Here is a 27991-nt window from a genome sequence, read left to right as displayed (position 1 = left end):
TGGGGTGGGAGGGGATCCCTGGTGGTCCATGTTGGGTTGGGGAGCATTCCCCTCTGTCTGTATGGGGTTCCCCCATCAGGGGGGGTTCCCAGAAATGACCCTCATCCAAAAGTCTACAAAGTCCAGACAATTACCAGACAATACTTCTTCACACTTGCCAAGAGCATTTTGGAAGGGTAGCATGGGAGTTGGTAGATATTGGTCCTTCCACTTACAGACCTCGTGAGCTCACGAGACTAGTGATGAGGGGTAGCATCTACAGGGGCAGAGGCAGACCTATGGGCACCAGAGGCAGAGGGATGAGGGGCAGGAAAGTAACACAATAATACTTTTATCAGAGGACAAGCTGCCCAGACATGCCCGTGCATCAGTGCTGGAGAACACTGTGCCTCTCCAGGGAAAAGGTTGCTGATGAAGCTCTGCCGACGGGTCATCCAGACTCGAAACGTTGGCTCTATTCTCTCTCTCCCCAGATGCTGTCAGACCTGCTGAGATTTTCCAGTGTTTTCTGTTTTTGTGTGAGAAGGTTACTGAGCTGTGCACCCTCATTGAACATCATCTGAGAATTCGGAGAAGCCGTTATCATTTCCCTCCCAGTGATCTTGCACTTTCTTGCAGCTGGCTCCTTCCAAGGAGCAGCAGAGATGGGTGGCATCTTACCGGGAATCATTTCAATTCGAAGGCGCTGAATGCTCTGTTTGAGAGGATAGGAGTTTATGTTGAATTCCAACTGAAAGCAGCGATCAGGCTCCAAGGGCAGTGGCGTTTGTCTCATTGACTCAATCATCGACTACAATAACTTGGCCAAAGTGCCAACTGACCGACCAGGAGAGATTCTTCAATAGGAAAGGATTCCACTACCAAAAGTTTCAGCTGTGACTACAGCAAACACTCTATGAAGGTGTGAGCACTTTTCCTCCAGAAATCTCTGGTGCTGAAGCTTTTTATGGAGCAATAAGAAGTCTGGAGATAGGTCATCATTCAGACCTCGACTGGCTGAATGGCATCATCCAGTACATTCCCTGAAGGGTCTTATACATTCTGTTATTATGTTGCTCTGCTGAGTCCTCCGTACCATGTTCCTCCAGAGAAGAGGGAGAATTGCTGTCATGGCACAGATTTCTGGAGAAGGAAGTAGAAGAGGGGGAGGCAGAAGGAGAACGGGAGAGAGGTCACAATTGTTTGCTGGGATCTCACCATGCAACTAATCAGGATGGAACAAACGCTAGGAGCACACTGATTCAGACACATTTCGTCCAAGTAAAATGCAGTCCGTAGGGCATTTGGTGAGGAGAATCTCCTTCATCTCAGTGAGAATAAGCATCTGTCGAGAACAAAAATTGGCAACCTTCCAACAAACACTGCAAAGCTCCAGAATCTCACCTGACACACTCTTCCCCACATACTTTGCCAAAGCTTTTCCTTCATTCGCCTGCCTTGTGCCACAAGGAAATGAAAACACACATGTCTGTCTTTGTGCATCAACATTTCCTGTGCTTTATCCAATAACAGCTTGATTCTGTGTAAACACTCAAGTGATAGTAACGATGCAGTGGCCTGCCCTCTTGGACCTGTACAAGGTCATACCCCTGTGGTTGAGGAGAGGTCAAGGGGAGATGGAGGTGTAGTGGTATTGTCACTGGATAAGTAATCCAGAGGCTCAGGCTAATACTCTGGGGACACGGGTTCAAATCCTACTGTGGCAGTTGGTGACATTTAAATTTGTAACTACAAAATGCTTCCAAAGCTCATAAATGATTCCAACCCTTTCAAATTCCACACAATTTTAATCAAACCACAAATTCTCTATTAACATATCATCATTTGACAATCTTAGTAGTAGAAGGGGGTACAATTTTGTCTTTTAAAAAGCATTTAGGCAGTTACATGGGTAAGATGGGTATAGAGGGATATGGGCCAAATGCGGGCAATTGGAACTAGCTTCATGGACAAGTTGGGCCGAAGGGCCTGTTTCCATACTGTAAAATTCTATCTTCCAATAGTGGGGGAGGGACAAATGTCTAAATTAGACAAATAAATTACTAATTGTGTCTGTTGCGAAGCAACTTAGATTTTAGTGTGTTGTATTCTGGATATGCTCAGTTCCTCACAGCTCTGTACCATATATTAAACAAGGTAATTAAACCCTTTGGCCCATTATCTACTTTTGACATATCCAACCAGAGATGTTGTGGGTTCTTTTAACCACTGGTGTGAGTTTTAATTAAAACAAAGGCAATCTACATGAATACAGTTCCAAGCCTGTCCGCTCATCACTTCCTGCTGTTGCTGGGGCAAACTACCCAATCTCTCCAGCTCCTGAACTAGCACAAGGTACGTACTAACAATTACCACGTGATCGCCACACAAGAAAAGAGTGTTTCTCAAGTTTTTCAAATTCACCAGATTCAATCACATGCACCCTAACCGAGATCCCATTCTCGATAACAAATTTAGTGCATTTGTATCAAAGCAGCAGTGAAAGCTTCAGAAGGTAAATGGAACATTGTTGTTCATTGCAAAGGGAATATAAAAGTTAGGGATGTTTTGCAACAGTTGTACAGGGTGTTGGTGAAGTCAAATCCAGAGTCTTGTGTACAGTTTTAGTCTCCTTACTTAAGGAGCGATATAATTGCTTTAGAAGCAGTTCAGAGAAGGTTCACTTGCTAATCTTCTCTGTATCGTTCCAATTTTAGTATATGTGCTGCCGAAGCGACCACTTGCTAGGATGAAAGAGTTATCTAATGAGAAAAAGTTGGACAGGTTAGGCCCATATCTACTGGAGTTCAGGAGATTGAGAGGTAATCTTATTCAAACATGGAAGATCCTGAAGGGACTTGACAGAGTGGATGCTGAGAGGACGTTTCCTCATGTGGGAGAGACCAGAACTAAGGGACACACTTTAAAAATAAGGGGTTTCACATTTAAGAAGAGATGTGGAGAAATTGTTCCTCGCAGAGGGTTGTGATTCTGCAGAACACTTACCCGGAGAGCAGTGGAGAAAGGGTCACTGAACATTTTCTAAGGCAGAGGTAGATAGATTCTTGACTAACAATGGAGTCAAAGGGTGTCAGGGTGTAGGCATGAAAGGGGTGCTGAGGCCACAAACAGATCAGCCATGATTTTATTGAACGGTAGAGCAAGCTGGAGGGACCGAGTGGCCGAATAGCCAATATTGTTCCTTTGTTTAAGAAAGGTAGCAAGAGTAATCCAGGTAATTACAGGCCGGTGAGCCTTACATCAGTGGTAGGGAAATTATTGGAGAGGATTCTTCGAGACAGGATTTATTCCCACTTGGAAATGAGTGGACGTATTAATGAGAGGCAACATGTGAAGGGGAGGTTGTGTCTCACGAACTTGATCGTGTTTTTCGAGGAAGTGACGAAGAGGGATTAGCGGGTAAAATATGTAGGGATATGGGGGTAGGGCCTGGGTGGGATTGTGGTTGGTGCAGATTCGATGGGCCGAATGGCCTCTTTCTGTACTGTAGGGTTTCTATGATTCTATGATTCTATGAGATGATTGATGAGGGTAGGGCAGTGGATGTTGTCTACATGGACTTCAGTAAGGTCCCCCATGGCAGACTGGTGCAGAAGGTGAAGTCGCATGGGATCAGAGGTGAGCTGGCAAGATGGATATAAAACTGGCTCCGTCAAAGAAGACAGAGGGTAGCAGTGGAAGGGTGCATTTCTGAATGGAGGGCTGTGGCAAGTGGCGTTCCTCAGGGATCAGTGCTGGGACCTTTGCTGTTTGTAATATATATAAATGATTTGGAGGAAAATGTAACTGGTTTGATTAGCAAGTTTGCGGACGACACAAAGGTTAGTGGATTTGTGGATAGCGATGAGGACCATCAGAGGATACAGCAGGATATAGATCAGTTGGAGACTTGGGTGGAGAGATGGCAGTTGGAGTTTAATCCGGACAAATGTAAGGTAATGCATTTTGGAAGGTCTAATACAGATAGGAAATATACAGTAAATGGCTGAACCCTTAAGAGTATTGATAGTCAAAAGGATCTGGGTGTACAGGTACACAGGTCACTGAAAGTGGCAATGCAGGTGGAGGAGGTAGTCAAGAAGGCATACGGCATGCTTGCCTTCATCGGCCGGGGCATTGAGTTTAAAAATTGGCAAGTCATGTTGCAGCTTTATAGAACCTTAGTTAGGCCGCACTTGGAATATAGTGTTCAATTCTGGTCGCCACACTACCAGAAGGATGTGGAGGCTTTGGAGAGGTTACAGAAAAGATTTACCAGGCGGTTGCCTGGTATGGAGGGCATTAGCTGTGAGGAGAGGTTGGAGAAACTTGGTTTGTTCTCACTGGAACGACGGAGATTGAGGGGCGACCTGATAGAAGTTATGAGAGGCATGGACAGAGTGGATAGTCAGAAGCTTTTTCCCAGCGTGGAAGAGTCAATTACTAGGGGGGCACAGGTTTAAGGTGCGAGGGGCAAGGTTTAAACGAGATGTCCGAGGCAAATTTTTTACACTGAGTAGTGGGTGCCTGGAACTCGTTGCCGGGGGCGGTAGTGGAAGCGGATACGGTAGTGACTTTTAAGGGGCGTCTTGACAAATACATGAATAGGATGTGAATAGAGGAATATGGTCCCCGGAAGGGTATGCAGTTTTAGTTCAGTGGGGCAGCATGGTCGGTGCAGGCTTGGAGGGCTGAAGGGCCTGTTCCGGTGCTGTAATTTTCTTTGTTCTTTGTACTCATGCTGCTAATTTGCATATTCACATAAACCATGTGAGGTTTACTCCAGCATTTGAGTCCTGTAAACTATCCATATGTTATTGCCTGGAGCACATTCCCATCAATTATCAGATGTACCTATCCTAACATATCGGGCAGGATTTTATAGCCTCGCTTGAGGTCAATGGACATTTCCAATGTCCGCCCCTTGCTCACTCTGAATCCATGACAGGCGAGGCGGTAGAATTCCGGCGATCAATCCTGAAAGAGGAAACATGATACATCCTGAACATAATTCATAAAATATGCATTAGACTGGTTAGGTCTTCTGCGTATAAAATCTGTTCCTTGATTTCTGAACTATTTGATGTGATTGTCCATTTGCTGTTACCTCAAAAACTCAATTAAATTGCTCCTCATTTTTTAAAACATTATAAGCATTATTCTTTGGGCTACTTGAAAGCTTGTGGTGTTTTTCTATGGACACAAGTTGACCTGTGAAGAGCTGTGAGATGGAATTTGCAGAAATTGAATGGCGGCAAAAGTCTCAGGAGGGTCAAAAGCTCAGCAAAAGGGTCTAGGGGACATTCTCAAACGTGTTAATGTGGAGATTAAGCTTTAAAGTTTATTTATTAGTGTTACAAGTAGGCTTACATTAACATTTCAATGAAGTTACTGTGAAAATCCCCGAGTCGCCACACTCCGGCGCATGTTCAGGTACACTGAGTGAGAATTTAGCACGGCCAACGCACCTAACCAGCACGTCTTTCGGACTGTGGGAGGAAACCGGAGCACCCAGAGGAAACAGGCACAGGGAGAACGTTCAGACTCCACACAGACGGTGATCCAAGCCAGGAATCGAACCAGGGCACCTGGGGCTGTGAGGCAGCAGTGCTAATCACTGTACCAATTATGAAGGATGGGGACAAATAGAAGGCTAAAGGAGTAACCACCAGTGGTGGAATGTAGGAAGAACGCAACACCACACTGTGTACACTGGCCTGGAGAGGTGAGGAACGTCAAGAGAATTGGGATGACAATCTTAAAGGTTTTGCCGTATCCAAGTGCTTAGAGGGATGGCACTGTGTCAAGTGCTGGAATGGAGGGAGGACATCAGATTTGGCATTTTAGATGATTCTTCGTGTATGGAACAGCAAGAGCAGCAATATAATTAAATATATAATAAAAGTGTAAATTTGGGTGTGGGCTCCAAGCGGGGAGGGATCGTGCCCATGTTGCAAAATGCTGCTGAGCTGGAACGTACTAATTTTTTATCTCAAACACTTGTGGCGCTGTTCACTTTGCGTTGGGAGATAAAGGGCTGGATTTTCCGGCCACACATGCTCTAAAACCAGAAAATACGACCCAAAGTCAACGGATCTTTGCATGGTGTGTTTCCCCCACGATGGGAAAATTCCACCCATAGCGATTTCCCACAGCGGGACGTTATCAATGTCACAAGAAAAGTGCAACAGCACTTACATCATTGTATCATCATGATATTAGACTTTTACTATATTAAAAGCACAACAACAAGACAACCACTTGGTTCTGACTGAAGCATTGTCACTCACTGACAATTATCCTTCTTTGCACTGTGCTTGAATGAATCATCTGTACTCGCTATTGATGGTTTCTTGGCTGCTGTATTGGGATGCATAACGGCAGCACCCTTGCAATTGCAACTACATTTCCAGTTGATGCTGTTTGAACTGTCATGTTTGTAAGAAAAAAATACAACTACACAAGGTTTGTGCCAAAACAGCTATTAAACAACACAACAGAAAGGTGAGCATTACAAATAATCTTCATGTCATATTTCTGTAGTGTTTTGTTTCATCTTGCATACTATTCTTGATATTCACAATGCCATAGTCAGGGTGTACAAGGTGTTTTCGGTCGAAACAATAACCGCAACCTGTAGTAAATGGTACTAAATCGAAGAAATGCAAATAAAGTAAAAATAATGCAAAAAAAAAGTCGTTATTGGTAATGTTTTTGGATGATGTCTTTCCATATGCTGACAACATCCCAATTCCACCATAGTTTCATGACCCCGCAACACCCAATTATCAGAGTACATTCCTGATATCCCATACTGGATAAGCAGAAACTTTCTCTTACTAAATATATCGGGAAGATCAAACCCTGTCGTCAGTGTCCATTATAAACTCCGTTCCACATCCATTGACTCCGTATCTTTCTCTGGGGACTGCCTAAGCCTGAAACAGTTTGCAATCCTAGGGTCATATTTAATCCAAGTGAGTTGTGAATACATATCTGCGTCGTCATTAAGACCACCTATTTCCACGACTATAACAATGTTCACCCTGCCTCAGTTCATCTGCTGCTGAAAATCTCATCCATACCTTTGTTACCTGTAGGCTTGACTATTCCAATGCAATTTTTGCCAACCTCAAACACCTCACCCTCCATAAACCTGAGGGCATCCAATGCTCTGCTGCTGATGTCCTAACTCACCCCTTTCCCCAATCACCCTTGCGCTCGCTGACCTGCACTGGTTGCTAGTTAGGCCACATCACCTCTACTTTGAAATTTGCATCCTTGTTTTCAAATCCCTTCATGGTCTGACCCCCCCCCCTCCCCGCCCCCCATCCCCTCCTCCCTATTTCCCCCAGCAAAACAATCCTCCAAGGTCTCCATTCTGTTTTCAGTGTTTGTTCTCAAATTCAATTGCTCCACCATTTTAGCTGCCATGGACAGCAAGGTGGCACAGTGGTTAGCAATGCCGCCTCACAGTGCCAGAGACCCAGGTTCGATTTCCGACTTGGGTCACTGCCTGTACGGAGTCTGCACGTTCTTCCTGCATCTGTGCGTTTCCTCCGGGTGCTCCAGTGCTGGTAAGGTGCATTGGTCACGCTAAATTCTCAGTGTTCTTGAACAGGTGTCGGAGTGTGGCGACTAGGGGATTTTCACAGTAACTTCATTGCGGTGTTAGTGTAAGCCTACTTGTGACACTAATGAATAAACTAAAATAAGACCCAAAGCTCTGGCACCCCACCCCTAATCTTCTCTCTCCCTCCCTCTACCTCACTTAGACGCTCCTTAAACAGATCTCAATGGCCAACTTTTAGTCACCTGTCCCGATATCTTCTGTGGCTTACTGTCAAATTCTACTTGGAAACATTTCCTCAGAGACACTCTATATAAATGTAACATGTTGCATATTCCTTTAGGAATTTCAGTTTGTAAAAAATGGTTACACCATATTCAGAGAATATTTTAACAGCAGGAATTTCAACTATAATTTAATGTACATAAAGAGAAATAAATTACGATTGACATAGACATCTCCCCCTTTCGAAAATGCATTACGCAGCATCGTACAAACACAGCTTTACATCCTTTACAAGACATTTTGCCGTCTAACAGAGTGTTCACATTGGTACTGGCTTCAATGTAGTAGCTTTGAACGCCAAGATAAATCCTTTATCAGAAGAACGGCTTAGCTGCTGTTTGTGAGTTTTTGCACTGCCATCAGGTGTCGAACAAAAGCAAAGGCAGCAAACATTTAAAAATTGGCAAGAAGATTAGCAAGTCATCAATCATAAATCACACCTTATTTTTAAAGTGCAGATTGCAAAACACATTCAGCACTCTTAGAATTTCAATTCAAAACCACAATAGACAGACTGGCCCCAATTCATCATGATTCAGAAAGTAGTGTTTCCAACCCAAGAATTACATTCAATACATAAGTGGTTCAGAAAGCATTAAGAACTTTCCTCGCTCTACAGTGGCACCAATTTTACACATAGTATACATGGGGACTAATAGAGATGATAATTGCATAGAAACCTCACACATGATGGTTCATTTATACAAGCGCAGTAAGTTCTGATTATCGCCCCCCCCCCCCCCCCCCCATAACAAACAATGCTTTTGTTTGGCTCTCCTGTTCTGGCTACAGTCATAATGTAACTACCTTACAGAACACACGCACTGGAGTTGATGCCAGGGCACGCACAACCCATGCAGTGATAGTTGGAATCTTTTGCCTTACACATACTGTATAAAAATTGCGCCACGCGCAAAGAACAAATACATTGCAGTGGTTTACTCAAAGATGACGGGGTCTAGTGCTTTGGAGATTTATCAGACCTTGAATTATATCTTGACGGTTGGTCGTATATGGTACCCAAGCCCATCTGTGGCGATGCTGACAATGAAGATGGTCCACTGTCTAATGGATCTATGTCACGAGGGCTTCTCCACTTCCTGAATGAATCTTCCCTGCCAGAAACTGTAGGGGAACTGAAGGCCTGACTCTTTATACATTGACCAGAGTGGCTGTTTGGATTTGGGCTATACTCACTTTTATTGTGCGCACATTCTGCAAGTGCAGCATTTGAGCCTAAACGTTGGCCAAAATTAATGGGGGATCCAGTTGTGTTCAGACTATGTGAATGCGCACTGGACGTTGAACCAAACTTTGACTCCACAGTACTCGTGCCCATTTGGAGTTGCACTGGCAAAGAAGATAGTCCAGTGTCTAATGGACCTACAACACCACAGCTTGTCCACTTCCCATGTGAATCATCCCTGCTGGAAACTGTGAGCGAACTGTTGGCCTGACTCTTTGTATATTGACCAGAGTGGCTGTTTGGATTTGGGCTATACTCACTTTTACTGGGTACATCAAATCCATGGGCGGTATTTGAACTTAAGGTTTGGCCAGAATGATTGGAGTATCCAGTTGCATTTAGAATATGTGAACTCCCACTGGACGTTGAGTCAAGCATTGACTCCACTGCCTTGACTTTCTTTTCCACTTCCTTCTTGAACTGGCTGCAATTTTCAGAACTGCCAATGAGGGTCACGTACCCATCGGTAATGCGAACCAAAACGAGAGGGAGACGTTGTTCGATTTCTCTGTAAATATCCGTCATTTTACTTTGCCCTTTGCCTCCATCCAATCTAATTCTTTCACTGACCAACAATTGCTGCATTTGGTTGATTAAACTTTCTATTTCAAACTTGGCTACCCTCAGCTGAAATGGTTCACACTGGTCACGGACGTTTTCAAGCTGGAGAATACTAATGTCATCACAATTCCTCACCTGAGCTCTTACACAATGTTTACAGAGTACTTGTTCATACTGGTCTTTACAACGCTTATCGATGTACTCAAAAATATCGGCATCTAGAATAATTGATGTTTCTTCCTTAAATACAGCTCGATGCATGGCATCACTGGCTCCATGAACCGGTGAGGCTGCCAGCATTTGAGGCTCAGTCCTCCGAGTTGCACAGTCAGATGGGCGTCTTGCGCACCTTCCTCCTGAGGCACTCGCTCCAGATTTGAACTCTGAACTCGGGGAAGGAAATTCTTGAAGTTCATCCAACCTCCTCTGAAGATCCTTCCTCAGCTCTTTCATTGCTGAGAAGGAGCCCTCGACCTGGAGCCTTCCGCTAGGGCAGCGGGAAAAGCATAAGCTTTTATAATTGTCTTCAAGTTCTTGTGCCAGCCTCGACATCTCACCAAATATGGATATGTCCAGGTCAACTGAGATCAGCTTAAAGACCTGTAAAAAGCAAAACATTTCATCTATTATGTGGAGGAGCACTTTCTACTGCATTAATATAAGGTGCATAAACTTACATACCGCAGGATTAGTGGCAACATTAAAGCATGGCAGGACACAGTTCTTACTGCAGGCTGTGAACCTCCACACTGCAACTGGGTTACTCCGAGACAGGTACAGCATAGTGAGGAGATACAGGAGATACAGCACAGTGAGGAGATACAGCACAGTGAGGAGATACAGCACAGTGAGGAGATACAGCACAGTGAGGAGATACAGCACAGTGAGGAGATACAGCACAGTGAGGAGATACAGCACAGTGAGGAGATACAGCACAGTGAGGAGATACAGCACAGTGAGGAGATACAGCACAGTGAGGAGATACAGCAGGTACAGCACAGTGAGGAGATACAGCACAGTGAGGAGATACAGCACAGTGAGGAGATACAGCACAGTGAGGAGATACAGCACAGTGAGGAGATACAGCACAGTGAGGAGATACAGCACAGTGAGGAGATACAGCACAGTGAGGAGATATGGAAAAATGTACCAATAGACCACAGAATGAGCAAACACTCAGCAGTTAGTTCAGATGCTTAACATAGTTACAAAAGAGTTCAAGGTTTAAAAAAATGGCAGCATACATTTCCACCATTAAGTGGCACAACAATGTTGCAGGTGCACGCTCCAGTTGACAGGTTTGGCCATTAGGGCAGCACAGTAACACTGTGGTCAGCCTCACAGTGCCAGGGACTCAGGTTCAATTCCGACCTTAGATGAGTGTGTGTGGAGTTTGCACATTCTCCCTGTGTTTGCGTGGGTTTCCTCCAGATGCTCCGGTTTCCTCCCACAGTCCAAAGATGTGTATGTTAGGGGGAATCGGTGGAATAATACGTGGGGCTATGGGGATAGGACCTGGGTGGGATGATCTGTCGGAAAGTCGATGCAGCTTGATGGGCTGAATGGCCTCCTTCTGCACTGTCGGGATTCTATGTAAAAACAATGAATTTGCAATACAGAAATAAGACTTCTCTGATAGGTCCAAACTGGGGCTTTCTTACTTCTGACACGGATAGAGATATTAGGGCTGCAATGCCAATGATGTATTTTGCAGTTGCTAAAGATATTTCCCCTTCTTACAGGGCTGGCCGATGTGAAATGTGTTAATTTGCATCAGATGTGTTTATTATTCCGACAGTTAAGAGAAGTATGGGGCACAGAATCAAGCTTCTATCTGGGCAATTTAAAGACACCAAGCAGCAACACACGTTTAGATGCACAGGGGCAGGAGGAGATTTGTAAGGGGCATAAACACTGACCAAGATCAGCCGGTCCCAGCAGCCTCCTTGTGCATATTCTGTCCATTATAAAATTAGAATTATTTGTGAGTGCTACCATCTGATTTTAAAACCTTGTTACTCCATGTCTCATCAGTGATCCGGTAAAATTCAGGAGTTCTGGATGCTATTGTATATAGTCAGTTGGGCATTGGTCATGAGTACAATGCACCCAAACTTGTTCAATCTTGTATGGCTTACATCATTGTAAGGGGCAGTACGGTGGCACAGTGGTTAGCACTATTGCCTCACAGTGCCAGGGACCCGGGTTCAATTCCGGCCTCGGGTCACTGTCTGTGCGGGTTTCCGATGTCTGCGGGGGTTTCCTACGGGTGCTCCAGTTTCCTCCAACACTCCAAAGATGCGCAGGTTAGGTACACTGGCCATGGTAAATTATCCCTTAGTGTCAGGGGGATTAGCAGGGTAAATGGGGAGGGTGGGGGGGGGTTTTACAGGGATAGGGCCTGGGCGAGATTGTTGTCGGCACAGACTCGGTGGGCTGAATGGCCTCCTTCTGCCCTCTAGGCATTTTATGAATCTCTTTGCTTGTGGAATTGGCCTCCGTCAAAATACCAGCTTCCTGAAAGTGAACTCACTTAGTGTCTCCCAGGATTGACACCAGATTTTCAAGTGTAACAGGAAATAAAATAATTTTTATTTGTTTTGTCTGTCTTTTTTAATTAAATGCCGTGGAGATTAGTGCTTTTTTTTGGCTGTTGCCCTCTCTCCTTTCCTTTTCTATGAACGGTATACTTTGTCTGCATAGCACGCAAGAAACAATACTTTTCATTGTATACCAATACATGTGACAATAATAAATTAAATCGTTAATGTATTTTATTTCAGAAGTATGAGCCACATTAAGAATGGAAAAACTTGCAGGTCCTTAAACATACTGTGCCTAATGTGCCTGAATAGTGGTTGGAGGTGTTGAATCTGATTTGAATGTGTAAAGAGCGAATATGCGGTGCAAGTTCAGCCTTTTCCTTGGGCACCGATTGTTACACTGATTTGCACCCATTTCAAGGTCAGGTGTATTCTAGAGTTTGGCAGGAAATTTGGGTGTAAACTGACACCTGCAGAATGTCCACATTCCTGGGTGCATCATGCTTTGGAAATTCCATCGAAGGGCAAAGAGTAGAGGAATAACTACAATGAACAAAGTCCTGCGTGATTAGCTGGGAGACATAAAAAAAGAATGATATAGCAATCTTATTTTAAATTCTCCTGATTCTCCTCATAAAAGTATATATTATGCGAGAGGTCCATAGCACATAAAAGACCAGCAAAACCGTATAACACCATCTCCTCGGGCTGTTTGTAAAGACAATTACAAAGCGAGGCATGAATCAGGTTAGTATGTTTAAACCCTCATTTAAGTATGCTCTGTCGGTTTGAGGTAATATTCTCCCTGCTTCCGGAATTCTTCAACCCTTGAGGTCAGCGGCAACCCAGAGCCAATCACTACCGCTTTCCAAAAACAGAAACCAGTTGTGCTTGCCACTCTTGAGGGTTTAGGAGGCCACTGAAATCCCAGGGTGGTCAGGGAAATAGCTAGGTAGCACCCTGGCACCTGACAGTGGCAAATTGGCAGTGCCAGGTTGGCAATGCCAGAGGGTTTGACCTGAAAGGGGAGAGGCCTTTGGTCGCGCCATAGTGAGGTGTCATTCACTTGGGGTGGGTTGGGTGAGGGGAAGCCCTTGATGCCAGCGAGTTCTGAGTGGGGGAGGGGAGGGGAAGGGTGGTCTTAGCCAGTGAATAGGATGGGGGGGGGGGGGGGGTGTTCTAGGGTTGTCTAAAATACCGTCTTTAAAAATGCCGCCTCTTCCCTTGGGGAAGGTATCAGGGTCAAGGGTGGGTACCGGTAGACAGGTAGGTGGGTTGAAGTGTGTCTACTTCAATGCAAGGAGCATCCGGAACAAGGTAGATGAACTTGGGGCGTGGATTGGTACTTGGGACTACGATGTTGTAGCCATTACGGAGACGTGGGTAGAACAAGGACAGAAATGGTTGTTGGACGTTCTGGGGTATAGATGTTTCAGTAAGTGTAGGGAAGCTGGTAAAAGAGGTGGAGGAGTAGCATTGTTAATCAAGGATAGTTTAACGGCTGTGGAAAGGCACTTCGAGGGGGATCTGCACACTGAGGTAATATGGGCTGAGGTTAGAAATAGGAAAGGAGCGGTCACGTTGTTAGGAGTTTACTATAGGCCCCCAAATAGTAATAGAGATGTGGAGGAAGAAATTGCTAAGCAGATTATGGATATGTGTGGGGGTCACAGGGTAGTTGTCATGGGGTACTTTAACTTTCCAAATATTGATTGGAACCTTTGTAGGTCAAACAGTTCGGATGGGGCAGTTTTTGTGCAGTGTGTGCAGGAGGGTTTCCTGACACAATATGTGGATAGGCCGACAAGAGGTGAGGCCACATTGGATTTGGTACTGGGAAATGAACCGGGCCAAGTGTTAGATTTGGTTGTGGGAGAGCACTTTGGAGATAGTGACCACAATTCGGTGTCTTTTGTTATTGCAATGGAGAGGGATAGGGCCGTATGGCAGGGCAAGGTTTACAATTGGGGGAGAGGTAATTATGATGCGATTAGGCAAGAATTAGGGGGCATAGGTTGGGAACAGAAACTGTCAGGGAAAGGCACTAATGAAAAGTGGAACTTTTCCAAGGAACAAATACTGGGTGTCCTTGATAGGTATGTCCCTGTCAGGCAGGGAGGAAATGGCCGAGTGAGGGAACCATGGTTCACGAAAGAGGTGGAATGTCTTGTGAAAAGGAAGAGGGAAGCTTATGTAGGGATGAGGAAACAAGGTTCAGATGGCTCAATTGAGGGTTACAAGTTAGCAAGGAACGAGCTGAAAAAGGGGCTTAGGAGAGCTAGGAGGGGACATGAGGAGTCCTTGGCGGGTCGGATCAAGGAAAACCCCAAGGCTTTTTACTCTTATGTGAGGAATAAAAGAATGACCAGGGTGAGGTTAGGGCCGGTCAAGGACAGTAGTGGGAACTTGTGTATGGAGTCAGTAGAGATAGGCGAGGTGATGAATGAATACTTTTCTTCAGTGTTCACCAAGGAGAGTGGCCATGTTTTTGAGGAAGAGAAGGTGTTACAGGCTAATAGGCTGGAGGAAATAGATGTTCGGAGGGAGGATGTCCTGGCAGTTTTGAATAAACTGAAGGTCGATAAGTCCCCTGGGCCTGATGAAATATATCCTAAGATTCTTTGGGAGGCAAGGGATGAGATTGCAGAGCCTTTGGCTTTGATCTTTGGGTCCTCACTGTCCACGGGGATGGTGTCAGAGGACTGGAGAATGGCGAATGTTGTTCCTCTGTTTAAGAAAGGGAATAGAAATGACCCTGGTAATTATAGACCGGTTTGTCTTACTTCGGTGGTTGGTAAATTGATGGAAAAGGTCCTTAGGGATGGGATTTACGACCATTTAGAAAGATGCGGATTAATCCGGGATAGTCAGCACGGATTCGTGAAGGGCAAGTCATGCCTCACAAATTCGATTGAATTTTTTGAGGAGGTAACTAAGTGTGTTGATGAAGGTAGGGCAGTTGATGTCATATACATGGATTTTAGTAAGGCGTTTGATAAGGTCCCCCATGGTCGGCTTATGATGAAAGTGAGGAGGTGTGGGATAGAGGGAAAGTTGGCCGATTGGATAGGTAACTGGCTGTCTGATCGAAGACAGAGGGTGGTGGTGGATGGAAAATTTTCGGATTGAAGGCAGGTTGCTAGCGGAGTGCCGCAGGGATCAGTGCTTGGTCCTCTGCTCTTTGTGATTATTATTAATGACTTAGAGGAGGGGGCTGAAGGGTGGATCAGTAAATTTGCTGATGACACCAAGATTGGTGGAGTAGTGGATGAGGTGGAGGGCTGTTGTAGGCTGCAAAGAGACATAGATAGGATGCAAAGCTGGGCTGAAAAATGGCAAATGGAGTTTAACCCTGATAAATGTGAGGTGATTCATTTTGGTATGAATTTGGCCGAATTTGGAGTATTGTGTACAGTTTTGGTCACCTAGTTACAGGAAGGATGTAAATAAGATTGAAAGAGTGCAGAGAAGGTTCACAAGGATGTTGCCGGGACTTGAGAAGCTGAGTTACAGAGAGAGATTGAATAGGTTGGGACTTTATTCCCTGGAGCGTAGAAGATTGAGGGGAGATTTGATAGAGGTGTATAAGATTTTGATGGGTATAGATAGAGTGAATGCAAGCAGGCTTTTTCCGCTGAGGCTAGGGGAGAAAAAAACCAGAGGGCATGGGTTAAGGGTGAAAGGAGAAAAGTTTAAAGGGAATATTAGGGGGGGCTTCTTCACGCAGAGAGTGGTGGGAGTGTGGAATGAGCTGCCGGATAAAGTGGTAAATGCGGGGTCACTTTTAACATTTAAGAAAAACTTGGACGGGTTGATGGATGAGAGGGGTGTGGAGGGATATGGTCCAAGTGCAGGTCAGTGGAACTAGGCATAAAATGGTTCGGCACAGACAAGAAGGGCCAAAAGGCCTGTTTCTGAGCTATAATTTTCTATGGTTCTATGGTAGGACTAATTTAAATGTGGATTACAGGGTCAAAGGTAGGGTTCTGAAGACTGTGGAGGAACAGAGAGATCTTGGGGTCCATATCCACAGATGTCTAAAGTTTGCCACTCAAGTGGATACAGCTGTGAAGAAGGCCTATAGTGTGTTAGCTTTTATTAACAGGGGGTTGGAGTTTAAGAGCCGTGGGGTTATGCTGCAACTGTACAGGACCTTGGTGAGACCACATTTGGAATATTGTGTGCAGTTCTGGTCACCTCACTATAAGAAGGATGTGGAAGCGCTGGAAAGAGTGCAGAGCAGATTTACCAGGGTGCTGCCTGGTTTGGAGGGTAGGCCTTATGAGGAAAGCTTGAGGGAGCTAGGGCTCTCGCTGGAGCGGAGGAGGATGAGGGGAGACTTAATAGAGGTTTATAAAATGATGAAGGGGATAGATAGAGTGAACGTTCAAAGACTATTTCCTCGGGTGGATGGAGCTATTACAAGGGGGCATAACTATAGGGTTCGTGGTGGGAGATATAGGAAGGATATCAGAGGTAGGTTCTTTATGCAGAGAGTGGTTGGGGTGTGGAATGGACTGCCTGCAGTGATAGTGGAGTCAGACACTTTAGGAACATTTAAGCGGTTATTGGATAGGCACATGGAGCACGCCAGGATGATAGGGAGTGGGATAGCTTGATCTTGGTTTCAGATAAAGCTCGGCACAACATCGTGGGCCGAAGGGCCTGTTCTGTGCTGTACTGTTCTATGTTCTCCGAGGAGCCTGCGTTGCCTCATCCGTAGGACCCTGCTCCAAAAAAAAATTCAAAGTGAGGGAGAATTACGATCTGAATCGCATTGATGCTCCCAGCGAGTATCTAATTGGTTTTCCCACTGTGGACAACACTTAGAAATTGTCGGGGAAAATTGCGCACAAGATGTCAGAATTGAGCTCTTGGATTGTTGTAAATTGTGGTGCAGGTTACAGAGATACAGGAGTGACGGGGATGGTGTGTGGGAGTCAGTGACACCATGGAGGGATTTGAGTAAAAGAATGAAAATGGTAAATCAAGGTGTTGGGAGGACCAGAAGTCAAGGTGGGTCACACTCAGTCGCACTCACTTACTTCCACATTATTCTGTGAAACTTTCAATGGATATTTCGATGGAAGCTGTTTGTCTTCAAGCACATGCTCCTTTCTCAGCACTCTGGCCATTACTTGAAAACAAAAGTTTGCATTTTACTGTAACAACTACAGTCTTTGAATGGTCACAGTATTACTTCAGTAGTATAGGGAGCAATGGCACAGTGGTATTGTCAATGAGCTAGGTTATTAATCCAGAGACTCAGGGTAATGTTCAGGGGACCCAGCAGAGGGTGAAATTTGAATTCAATAAAAATTATGACCATCAAAGCATTGCCGATTGTTGAAACCCCATCTGGTTCACTAATTTCCCTTAGGGACGGGAACCTGCTGTCCTTACCTGGACAGGCCTAAAGTCAAGTTTATTTATTAGTCACAAGTAAGGCTTACATTAACACTGCAACTAAGTTACTGTGAAATTCCCCTAGTCACCACAGTCCAGCGCCTGTTCGGGTCAATGCACCTAACCAGCACATCTTTCAGAATGTGGGAGGAAACCGGAGCACCCAGAGAACGTGCAAACTCCACACAGACAGTGACCCAAGCCAGGAATCGAACCCGGGTCCCTGACGCTGTGAAGCAGCAGTGCTAACCACTGTGCTACCGTGCCGCCCCTCTGTGCTACCTAAAACATCACTAACGTGCTCTAAGGAAAGTTCACTTTGCCATGAGTTTGGTGGGCAACACCATGGATAACTGTATTCTAAGATGTTTGTATGAATTAGAGATCTATCACGCACTGTAGTTATTTTCATTAGCTCATGGTTTTGAAAAGTTACCTTCTTCCTTTTCGAAGGTGACATAAGCAATGCCAGGGACATCGACTGGATACACGACGCTTTCCACTTCGCCGCCGCCATTTCTGGGCCTCAAGAAGTGAATGACGAGTTTGTCAACTATCACAGTGCTAGGCAGAATATCCTCAGGAAAACCTGACACAGCGATGGTCCTCTCTGCCCAGTTTGATTCCATTTTCCGAGCGGGTGCTCAAGTCTCTGCGAAGATACAGAAAACTGTTATTTCACAGATGAGTAAAAGCAGATCATCTCATGGATGATCCCACTTTATTAACAGCTGGCTGTCACGGACTACTCACATTTTACAATTAAATATTCACTTGTGTTTTGTCATGGAGTGAGATTTGTGACCTAAATCTAACCACAGATGATGATAAAAGCTGGACATTTTTGTGCCATGATCAGAAGAATACAATTTGCCTATCTGATGCATGCTCTGATGCTATCTTAAACATGGTCAGTTTATAGAATCGTACAGTGTAGAAGAGGCCCTTCGGACCATCGAGCCAGCACTGGCACATGAGAAACACCTGAACTGCCATCTAATCCCATTTACCAGCACTTGGCCCATAGCCTTGAATAAAGGCTATGACAAACTATGAGAGACTATAAGTCTCTTAACCATACCGAATTTGATTGGTTATTCTGTTGGACAGCAAGTTGTGGACCAGCTAGATGTCTTTTCTTGCTCCTCCACCCATAAAAACTGTCTTCCCTCCTGCTCTCTCTCTTCCCCCACCCCCACAGCCCATCAGCAGTCTCACCTGCCCCCGCCCCCACAATTTTCATTTTGAGGTTGCCTCACCTGTGAAGTATCAAAATGGGGTCACAGCAAGAATTAAGTTTGAACTTGAGAAGCAATGGCTTAAAGCTTTCTTTCCAAGGCTCCCCAATAAACAATTCCAAAGGCATCCTAGTAAACCACGAATGGACAATCCTCGGCCCTGATCACAATCCCATTGTACATGTCCACTCATCATGATAATGCATAGCCTTAATCTTGATCAGCTCCGAGCTGGATTTGAAACCTCACATCCGCTCCCATCAGTAAGAGAGAAAAAGTGAACATGCTGGAAAATCTTAGCACTGCAATCTCAAGTCCAACACTCTACATTCCCCATATCTGCGCTCTACCATCAATGACAGAACCTTCAGTCATCTTACTCCACCCTCCTGAACTCATTTCCCAAAACCTCTCTTCGACAAAGCTTTGGCCACTTCCTCTAATGTCCCTCCAAATTCTCTTGAGGGGTAATCTCATGGTTATGTGGCTTGCTACATCAAAGACACCGTATCAACGCAAATCATCACTGCATCTACAGTGGAAAAGATTTAGAAACATTTGATTTGTCAACTGAATTGTTTTATCATGCAATCGGCTTTGTCTACAAGACACATAGCATGCATCAGTTTTAGTTCCCTTATTCACAGGCCTAACAAAATATCTATCAAACACCCTCTAGATAGTTTCTAAGACAGTGGGCAAGAAGCAATGACTGTGCAGGTACGGACATAGCTTCTCTGGTAGTCATGATGTGGAGATGCCGGCGTTGGACTGGGGTAAGCACAGTAAGAAGTCTCACAACACCAGGTTAAAGTCCAACAGGTTTATTTGGTAGCAAATACCATAAGCTTTCGGAGCGATGCCCCTTCGTCAGATGGAGTAGTTATCTGTTCTCCAACAGTACACAGACACAGAAATCAAGTTACAGAATACTAATTAGAATGCAAATCTCTACAGCCAGCCAGGTCTTAAAAAGGTACAGATAATATGGGTGGAGGGAACATTAAACACAGGTTAAAGAGATGTGTATTGTCTCCAGACAGAACAGCTAGTGATATTATGCAAGATCAGGGGGAAAGCTGTGGCGAGCTGTGGGGGTTACTGATAATGTGACATAAATCCAACATCCCGGTTTAGGCCATCCTCATGTGTGCAGAACTTGGCTATCAGTTTCTGCTCAGCGACTCTGCGCTGTCGTGTGTTGTGAAGGCCGCCTTGGAAAACGCTTACCTAAAGATCCAAGGCTGAATGCCCGTGACTGCTGAAGTGCTCCCCCACAGGAAGAGAACAGTCTTGCCTGGTGATTGTCGAGTGGTGTTCATTCATCCGTTGTCGGAGCGTCTGCATGGTTTCCCCAATGTACCATGCCTCGGGACATCCTTTCCTGCAGCGTATCAGGTAGACAACGTTGGCCGAGTTGCAAGAGTATGTACCGTGTACCTGGTAGATGGTGTTCTCACGTGAGATGATGGCATCCGTGTCGATGATCCGGCACGTCTTGCAGAGGTTACTGTGGCAGGGTTGTGTGGTGTCATGGTCACTGTTCTCCTGAAGGCTGGGTAGTTTGCTGCGGACAATGGTCTGTTTGAGGTTGTGCGGTTGTTTGAAGGCAAGAAGTGGGGGTGTGGGGATGGCCTTGGCGAGATGTTCGTCTTCATCAATGACATGTTGAAGGCTCCAGCGCAGAGTCGCTGAGCAGAAACTGATAGCCAAGTTCCGCACACATGAGGATGGCCTAAACCGGGATGTTGGATTTATGTCACATTATCAGTAACCCCCACAGCTCGCCACAGCTTTCCCCCTGATCTTGCATAATATCACTAGCTGTTCTGTCTGGAGACAATACACATCTCTTTAACCTGTGTTTAATGTTCCCTCCACCCATATTATCTGTACCTTTTAAGACCTGGCTGGCTGTAGAGATTTGCATTCTAATTAGTATTCTGTAACTTGATTTCTGTGTCTATGTACTGTTGGAGAACAGATAACTACTCCATCTGACGAAGGGGCATCGCTCCGAAAGCTTATGGTATTTGCTACCAAATAAACCTGTTGGACTTTAACCTGGTGTTGTGAGACTTCTTACATCGCTTCTCTCCCAGAGAAAACTATAAGACCATCACTTATGATTCAAAATCACACTCAAAATCCTCCAACATAGCAACCAATTCTTTCCGTATTAGAAGCTACTGCCTTTTTTGAAGGCAATGTATTCGAGAAAGAAAAACACCAATAAATTAAAACCTTTTGGCACTTCCATGAATTTTGATACGGGGTATTTTTGTTTATTGGGGAACCTTGGAAAGAAAGCTTTAAGCCAGTGCTTCTCAAGTTCAAACTTAATTCTTGCTGTGACCCCATTTTGATACTTCACAGGTGAGGCAACCTCAAAATGAAAATTGGGGGGGGGGGGGGGGCAGGTGAGACTGTTGATGGGCTGTGGGGGTGGGGGAAGAGAGAGAGCAGGAGGGAAGACAGTTTTTATGGGTGGAGGAGCAAGAAAAGAATTTGGGAGATGGGAAGAGAGTTATTGACCAGAGGGAAGGAAGGAGCTTGAATGTCAGAGGTACAGGCAAACAACAATTGCACATCTACCATTTTGCAGGTTTTGTTGCTATCAGCAATTGAACCTCAGATCACATTATATTAGGCCACACCCACCACCAGAAAAATTGTGTAGATTTAAAGTTATCTCGCAGTTAATCCCAGGACTGTCAAATCCCAGTCTCCACAACCCACCATTTCTGCCTCAGAGGTTGCAACCCCACTTGTTCACCCCATGTTCTCACTGGAGGTCATGACTCACAATTTGGGAAGCCCTGCTTTAAGTACAGCGAACTTGTAAACCTGTTGGTTTACATCAACTTTGCAACTTAAAGGGGACATACTAAATATTATTTTAAAATAGAATGACAGAATGGTCACAACACACAGAAGGCCAATCAGTCTGTTAGGAGCCTGTCAAGCTCAGTGCACCCCACTCCCTCACTGTAGCCCTGAGAATTTCGCACTTATATAACGCATTTCAAAATGTTAGGCTGTTCCAAAGCACTTTTATAGCAGCACGGTGGCACAGTGGTTAGCACTGCTGCCTCACAGTGCCAGGGACCCGGGTTCAAACCGGCCTTGTGTCACTGTCTGTGTGGAGTTTGCACGTTCTCCCCGCGTCTGCTCCGGTTTCCTCCCACACTCTAAAGATGTGCAGGTTAGATGGATTAGCCATGGGAAATGTGTGGGATTAAAGGGTTAGGGTGGGGGGAGAGAGCCTGGGTAAGATACTCTGTTAGAGAGTCAGTGCAGACTCTTTGGGGTAAATTTTCCCATTCCACCCGCCACCGGAATTGGAGCAGGTGAGGGGCAGACCATGGAAGAGTGCGTTGACCTCGGGCGGAATTTTCCAGTTTCGGGGCAAGCGCGGCTGGAAAATCCCACCTGATGTACTGAATGGCCTTCTTCTGCACTGTAGGAATTTGTGTAGCCAACGAAGTACTTCTGAAGTGCAGTCAATTTCTGCACAGCAAGCTTCCACAAACATCAATGTCATAATGACCTGATAATATGTATTTTGGGAGGTTGATCCAGGTATTTGGGAGACTGGGAATAACTCCAGTGCTCTTTGGAATTAAATAAACCTGTTGGACTTTAACCTGGTTTTGTGAGACTTCTTACTGTGTTCATCCCAGTCCAACGCCGGCATCTCCACATCATGTCTTTGGAATTATGTCATGGGATCTTTTACATCCACAGCACAGATAGGGAAGGCCTTTGTTTAACAGCTGCCAACAGTGAAGCACTCCCTCAGTACTGAACTGGAGTCGTTAAGTTCTATGGTTCTATTCAGGTCAGTGGGACGAGGCAGAAAAATGGTTCGGCACAGACAAGAAGGGCCAAAAGGCCTGTTTCTGAGCTGTAATTTTCTATGGTTCTAAGAGTTGCACTTGAACCTATAGTTTTCTCACTCAGAACTGTGATGTCTGGCACTTAAGGGTTAAGTTCTATAAGGAAATAGTAAGACAAACTTTACAGAGCTGGTAGAGCAAGAACAAGAAGGTGAGACGAATTAGATAGCTCTCAAAGAGGCAGCACAAGTGCGATGGGCCGAATAGCCTCCTCCTGGGCTACATTCGGTTCAGATTCTCTGAGCGCCATAAGCAATTCCAATGAAGGGACAAAACCGAAACTAAAAAACCACTTCGACGTTTGCGCTGGAAATTCATAAAGACACCGTGTAAACAACATCGAATCAAATCCCCCAAGACTGCAAAGGAGTTTTACCGCCGATTAAAAGCCTTTTTGCCTGTTTGCACTGCTTTAAAAGTGAGTGTGTTTGGGTCTGTTGTTAGGTGCAGCGCTTGGCCCAGATCCCATTCTCACACACACACAGACTGTCTATACTTACCGGCTGTGCTCGCAGTTCACACAACTTAGCCGGAGCTTCCAGTTTAAACCCACTGCACTGCACGGCAACTCTTTAAACCATTCACTTCCCAAACACTGTCCCTGCCCCCTTCGCTGCTGAGTGTGCAGAGAAACAGCGCCACACAGGCTACGATCCGCAACCATACAGAGAGACTCAACCCTCCCACTGCTGCTGCACGCTGTTTGCGGTTTATTCCAGGAAGTTGTTTAGGAGGGTGAGACTTTACAGATAGGGAGGCTGTATTCCCTGTTGTATGTTTATTTTTAATTTTTTTACTCCATCCTTAAGATTTGATTTGATTTATCATTGTCACATTCACAACATTTAAAATGCATTTGGACAGATACATGGATAGGAAAGGTTTAGAGGGATATGGGCCAAATGCAGACAAATGGGGTCAGCTTAGTTGGGCATTTTGGGCCGATTCTATGTATCAGGATACAGCGAAAAGTATTGTTCCTTGCGCACTATACAGACAGATCATAGAGTACACAGGGGAGAAGAAGAGGTGCAGAATATAGGGCGGAATTTTCCGGCCACGCTCACCCCAAAACCAGAAAATCTTGCCTGAGGTCAAGAGACCTTTGCATGGTCCCCCCCCACCCCCCGCCTGCTTTGATTCCCATGGCGGGCAGGTTGGGAAAATTCCCCCCATAGTGTTACAATTCATCCCTACAGTGCATAAGGAGGCCATTCAGCCCATCGAGTCTGCACCAACAACAATCCCACCCAGGCCCTATCCTCATAACCACATGCATTTACCCTGCTAGTCCTCCTGATACTAAGGGGAAATTTAGCATGGCCAATCAAACTAACCCGCACATCTTTGGACTGATAGGGTGAAGAGAATGACCGGCTTATTATATGACAGGACCATTCAAAAATCTGATGGCAGCAGGGAAGAAGCTGTTCTTGAGTCGGTTGGTACATGTTTTCAGACTTTTGTATCTTTTTCCTGACGGAAGATGGTGGAAGAATCATAGAAACCCTACAGGGCACAAGGAGGCCATTTGGCCCATCAAATCTGCACCAACAACAATCCCACCCAGGCCCTATCCCCATCACCCCACATATTTACCCCGCTAATCCCTCTAACCTACGCATCATGGGACACTAAGGGGCAATTTAGCATGACCAATAGAAGTTCCTACTTCTATAACCTAACCCGCACACCTTTTGAGTGTGGGAGGAAACCAAAGCACCCGGAAGAAACCCACGCAGACACGGGGAGAACGTGCAAACTCCGCACAGACAGTGATCCAAGTTGGGAATTGAACGCAGGTCCCTGGAGCTGTGAGGCAGCGGTGCTAACCACTGTGCCACCGTGCCACCCGGAAGAGAGTATGTCCTGGGTGCATGGGGTCCTTGCTATTGCTGGCTACATTTCCGAGGCAGCAGGAAGTGTAGACAGAGTCAACGGAGTCAAAACTTACAAAGCCAATGTTCAGAGTGGACCAGGCAAACACAAATCCATTCCTTACTTGCTGCAAAAACCAAATTCAAAATCCAATTGAATCCAATTCATGGTCCCCACAAGAGAGACAAAAGATCCAAACTGACAAGATAAGGCATTGCGCCCCATCTTGGACTTGATCTGGTGCTTGTAATAATACGAGGAGATAAAGCCAGCAAATTGCTGCAATTAGGAAATTGACCATCTGTAACCAGGCCTTGCGTTTTTTGGTGTATGTGACTGCACTGGGATCATAATCGCAATCCTGCATCTGACGGAGAATCCTAAAGCAGAATGCTGGCATTTTAACTCTTCACCTTGCTCTCACACTGACATCTCTATATTCAGTCTGCTGCACTGTTTCAGTGAATCTCTGAGCTTGTGGAACAGCGCCTCACCTTTCGATTAGGCACCTTACAGCCTTCTGGCTCACCACTGAGTTCAGCAATTTCAGACTTTTCTCTGTTTCCTTTTCTTGTTTCAGATTTTCTCTCATTTTTGTTTTCAGTGTTCTCTAGGTACATCTTTTGTTTTTTTTTCTTGCCCTACATCCGCACGGATTCCCTTTGACCCTACAAGACTAACGCTTCCATTTTTCAATCTCGCCTGTCTTCCCTGTACCTATCGCAGACGTTCCTTTTGTTCTTGTCCCACCCCAATCATTGTTTAAAGCTTATTACAACTTTAACTTTGCCCAGTTCTGACCCGAAACATTCAGCCGAAAGTTCACAACTGCAGAGCGTCATATTGGGGGTGTGGGGGTACCACAACGATGTGTTGGGGATGCCGTTTGGGAGTACCAAAGAAAGGTTTGCATGACAATTGCCCAGAAGTGCAAACTTCCCGTGGACTGTTACCCTGCACTGGGAACCATCCTAAGGATGTAACTTAAATCGCATACTTCGGATCATTTTGACTGGGTTACACTAACAGTAACCCAGAAAAAATTAGAAAAATTACAACCACTTCTAAACTCTGGGTAACTATTGCACAGACCCACACTGATCCCTCACAGGACTATATCCCCCACACACACATGCACAAACCCCACTCTCCATGCCCCCTCTCCCCATGGGACACCACCACCTCCCCGATACCTCAGGGGACTCCTTCCATTCCCCCCTGCTGATTACCCCAACCACAGGACTCCCCATACTCTCATGGGAACTCTCTCCCACCTGCATTATTATTTTGGGTATCAATCAAATGTTCAGTTGTTCAGTGCACTTTGGTTCCCCTCCTGGCTGCCAACTCAGAATGGCATAGATAGAGCCTTGTGAGGATGTGACCCATTCATTTTCTTAACTAAATCTGGATGGGGAGTCTTAAATTCCTTAGTACTGAAGGGTCTCCTCAAGAACTACTCCACAGCCAGACATCAGGGAAAACAGATTTTTATTCAGTCTACTCTCTCCACACTCCAAACGACAACTGTCCTCTCAGAGTGGTTCCCGGCCAGCTCACCCCACACCCCTGGGCACATGACGCGTTCCCTTCAAAGGGGCCAACATATGCCCCAACATACAGAACAGGGAGTATTTTTCCTCAATTCTAATTTCAGTTTCCTGTGCTAAGTTAATATAAGTGCTAAGTAAATATGCCACGATACAACAACCTTTCAGGCTTGTGGTTTTGCTTTACATTATTTTGTGTTTTTACATCTAGAAGTCATCTGTTGGGTTATGTATTGCTGCACTTTGCTTAGTATAGAAGTTGCAAGAGAATGCATTTGACTGGGTGAATTTATCAACACAATTGTACAGGTTGGTACAGGAGTTATTTACATTTTTGTGCAATTTGTAGATATCTCACAATCTTTACATTGCCCACATCCCCTTTGGCTGCATTTGCAGGGTCAGAGTTGAAGATCTAGAAGAGAGATAAGATCTTTTCTCGCACATTTGTCAGTATCTGAAACTGAAAAGGTGGTGGAAGCTGTGGATGTATTGCAACAACGGGCGGCCAGAGACGAGCAACAATAAAGGTTTATTAAAATTGCTGAGCAGCTCTTACATGCTGTGTGCCTGCCCGTGCCCAGGGCAGAACTTCTGTGACCCCTTTTGTGACAACATCATCCCAGCATCCATGTGACCAGCCAGTCTACATCTTCCCCGTTTTAGTTAGAATAACTGGTAGGACTGAGGTGTAACAGTGTAAGAGAACAGTGACCCAGGTGTAAGCTATTTAAAACATACAAAGTTGAACAGGCTAACACCACATAATGATCTACATTGTGCAAACACTGATTGGGCTGCTGCAGATAGCACATCGCGTCTCCTCCCCGCCCCCACCCTACCCAACCCTTTTATAAACCAAAGTTCATTGGTAGACTGAAGCTCTGACAAAACAGATTCAACAATCATTATTAAAAGATATACTAAAATAATTTAAAGTTAAAGAAGTTTGCTTATTTATTAGTCACAAGTAAGGCTTACACTAACACTGCAATGAAGTTACTGTGAAATTCCCCTAGTCGCCACAGTCCGGCACCTGTTCAGGTCAATGCACCTAACCAGCAGTCTTTCAAACTGTGGGATGAAACCGGAGCACCCAGAGGAAACCCACGCAGACACGGGGAGAACGTGCATAGACCACATGGTCAGTGCTTGGGTGGCACTTTGGCACAGTGGTTAGCACTGCTGCCTCACAGCACCAGGGACCCGGGTTCGATTCCTGGCTTAGGTCACTGTCTATGCAGAGCCTTCACGTTCTCCCCGTGTCTGCGTGGGTTTCCTCCAGGTGCTCTAGTTTCCTCCCACAGTCCAAAGTGCGGGTTAGGTTGATTAGCTATGCTAAATTGCCCCTTCGTGTCAGGGGAACTGGCAGGATAAATATGTGGGGTTACAGGAATAGAGGCCAGGTGGGATTGTGGTCGGTGCAGACGCGATAGGCTGAATGACCTCCCTTTGTACTGTAGGGAGTCTATGGATTCTATCTACTGGAGACATTTTAACTCTCTTTTTCTCTCTACAGATGCTACCAGACCTATTCAGCTTTTCCAGCATTTTTTTTATTTCAGATTTTTAGCATCCACAATATTTTTCTTCTATTAAGGTGATATTCGAGGGAATTCTACTGCCTCACCGCCACGGAATTGGAGCAGGCGAGGAGCGGACAACGGAAATGTCCGTTGACCTCGGATGGGAATTTCTGGCTTAGCTTGAGCGAGGCCATAAAATCCCACCCATCAGATTAGCAAAACTTTGGTCAAAGTAGGTTTTGAGGAGTGTCTTAAAATAGGAACATGAGGAAGACTGGCAGAAAGCCATAGGGAGTGAAGTCCAGAGCTT

The 27991-nt window shown here is 45.3% G+C and overlaps 1 protein-coding gene across 2 annotated transcripts; it reads right to left on the bottom strand.

Moving 5' to 3' along the window:
- Positions 1-8592: 8592 nt before the first annotated feature.
- LOC144504005 (RNA-binding protein 43-like) lies at positions 8593-23444 on the bottom strand. 2 transcript variants are annotated; one of them, XM_078229152.1, is made up of 4 exons: positions 23228-23444; positions 18027-18242; positions 17230-17321; positions 8593-10241 (listed from the first exon to the last, which is right to left on the bottom strand). In XM_078229152.1, the coding sequence occupies exons 2-4, from the start codon at positions 18217-18219 to the stop codon at positions 8793-8795; spliced, it is 1734 nt and encodes a 577-aa protein (XP_078085278.1). In that variant the 5' UTR covers positions 18220-18242; positions 23228-23444; the 3' UTR covers positions 8593-8792. The 2 variants fall into 2 exon arrangements, with proteins under 2 accessions (XP_078085278.1, XP_078085280.1); XM_078229154.1 differs by lacking the exon at positions 17230-17321 and having other exon boundaries at positions 23228-23323.
- Positions 23445-27991: the final 4547 nt, after the last annotated feature.

This window comes from Mustelus asterias, chromosome 14, assembly GCF_964213995.1.
Source record: "Mustelus asterias chromosome 14, sMusAst1.hap1.1, whole genome shotgun sequence".
NCBI lineage: Eukaryota > Metazoa > Chordata > Chondrichthyes > Carcharhiniformes > Triakidae > Mustelus > Mustelus asterias.
The sequence above is the reverse complement of the archived record's forward strand: the minus strand, read 5'-3'. Positions and strand labels throughout refer to the sequence as shown.

Coding starts and splice junctions, on each gene's coding strand:
- LOC144504005 (XM_078229152.1), bottom strand. CDS start 18,219: ATGGAATCAAACTGGGCAGAGAGGACCATCGCTGTGTCAGGTTTTCCT. Junction 17,322..18,026: donor CACCTTCGAAAAGGAAGAAG/GTAACTTTTCAA, acceptor TTTGTTTTCAAG/TAATGGCCAGAGTGCTGAGA. Junction 10,242..17,229: donor TTTCACAGAATAATGTGGAA/GTAAGTGAGTGC, acceptor TGCTTTTTACAG/GTCTTTAAGCTGATCTCAGT.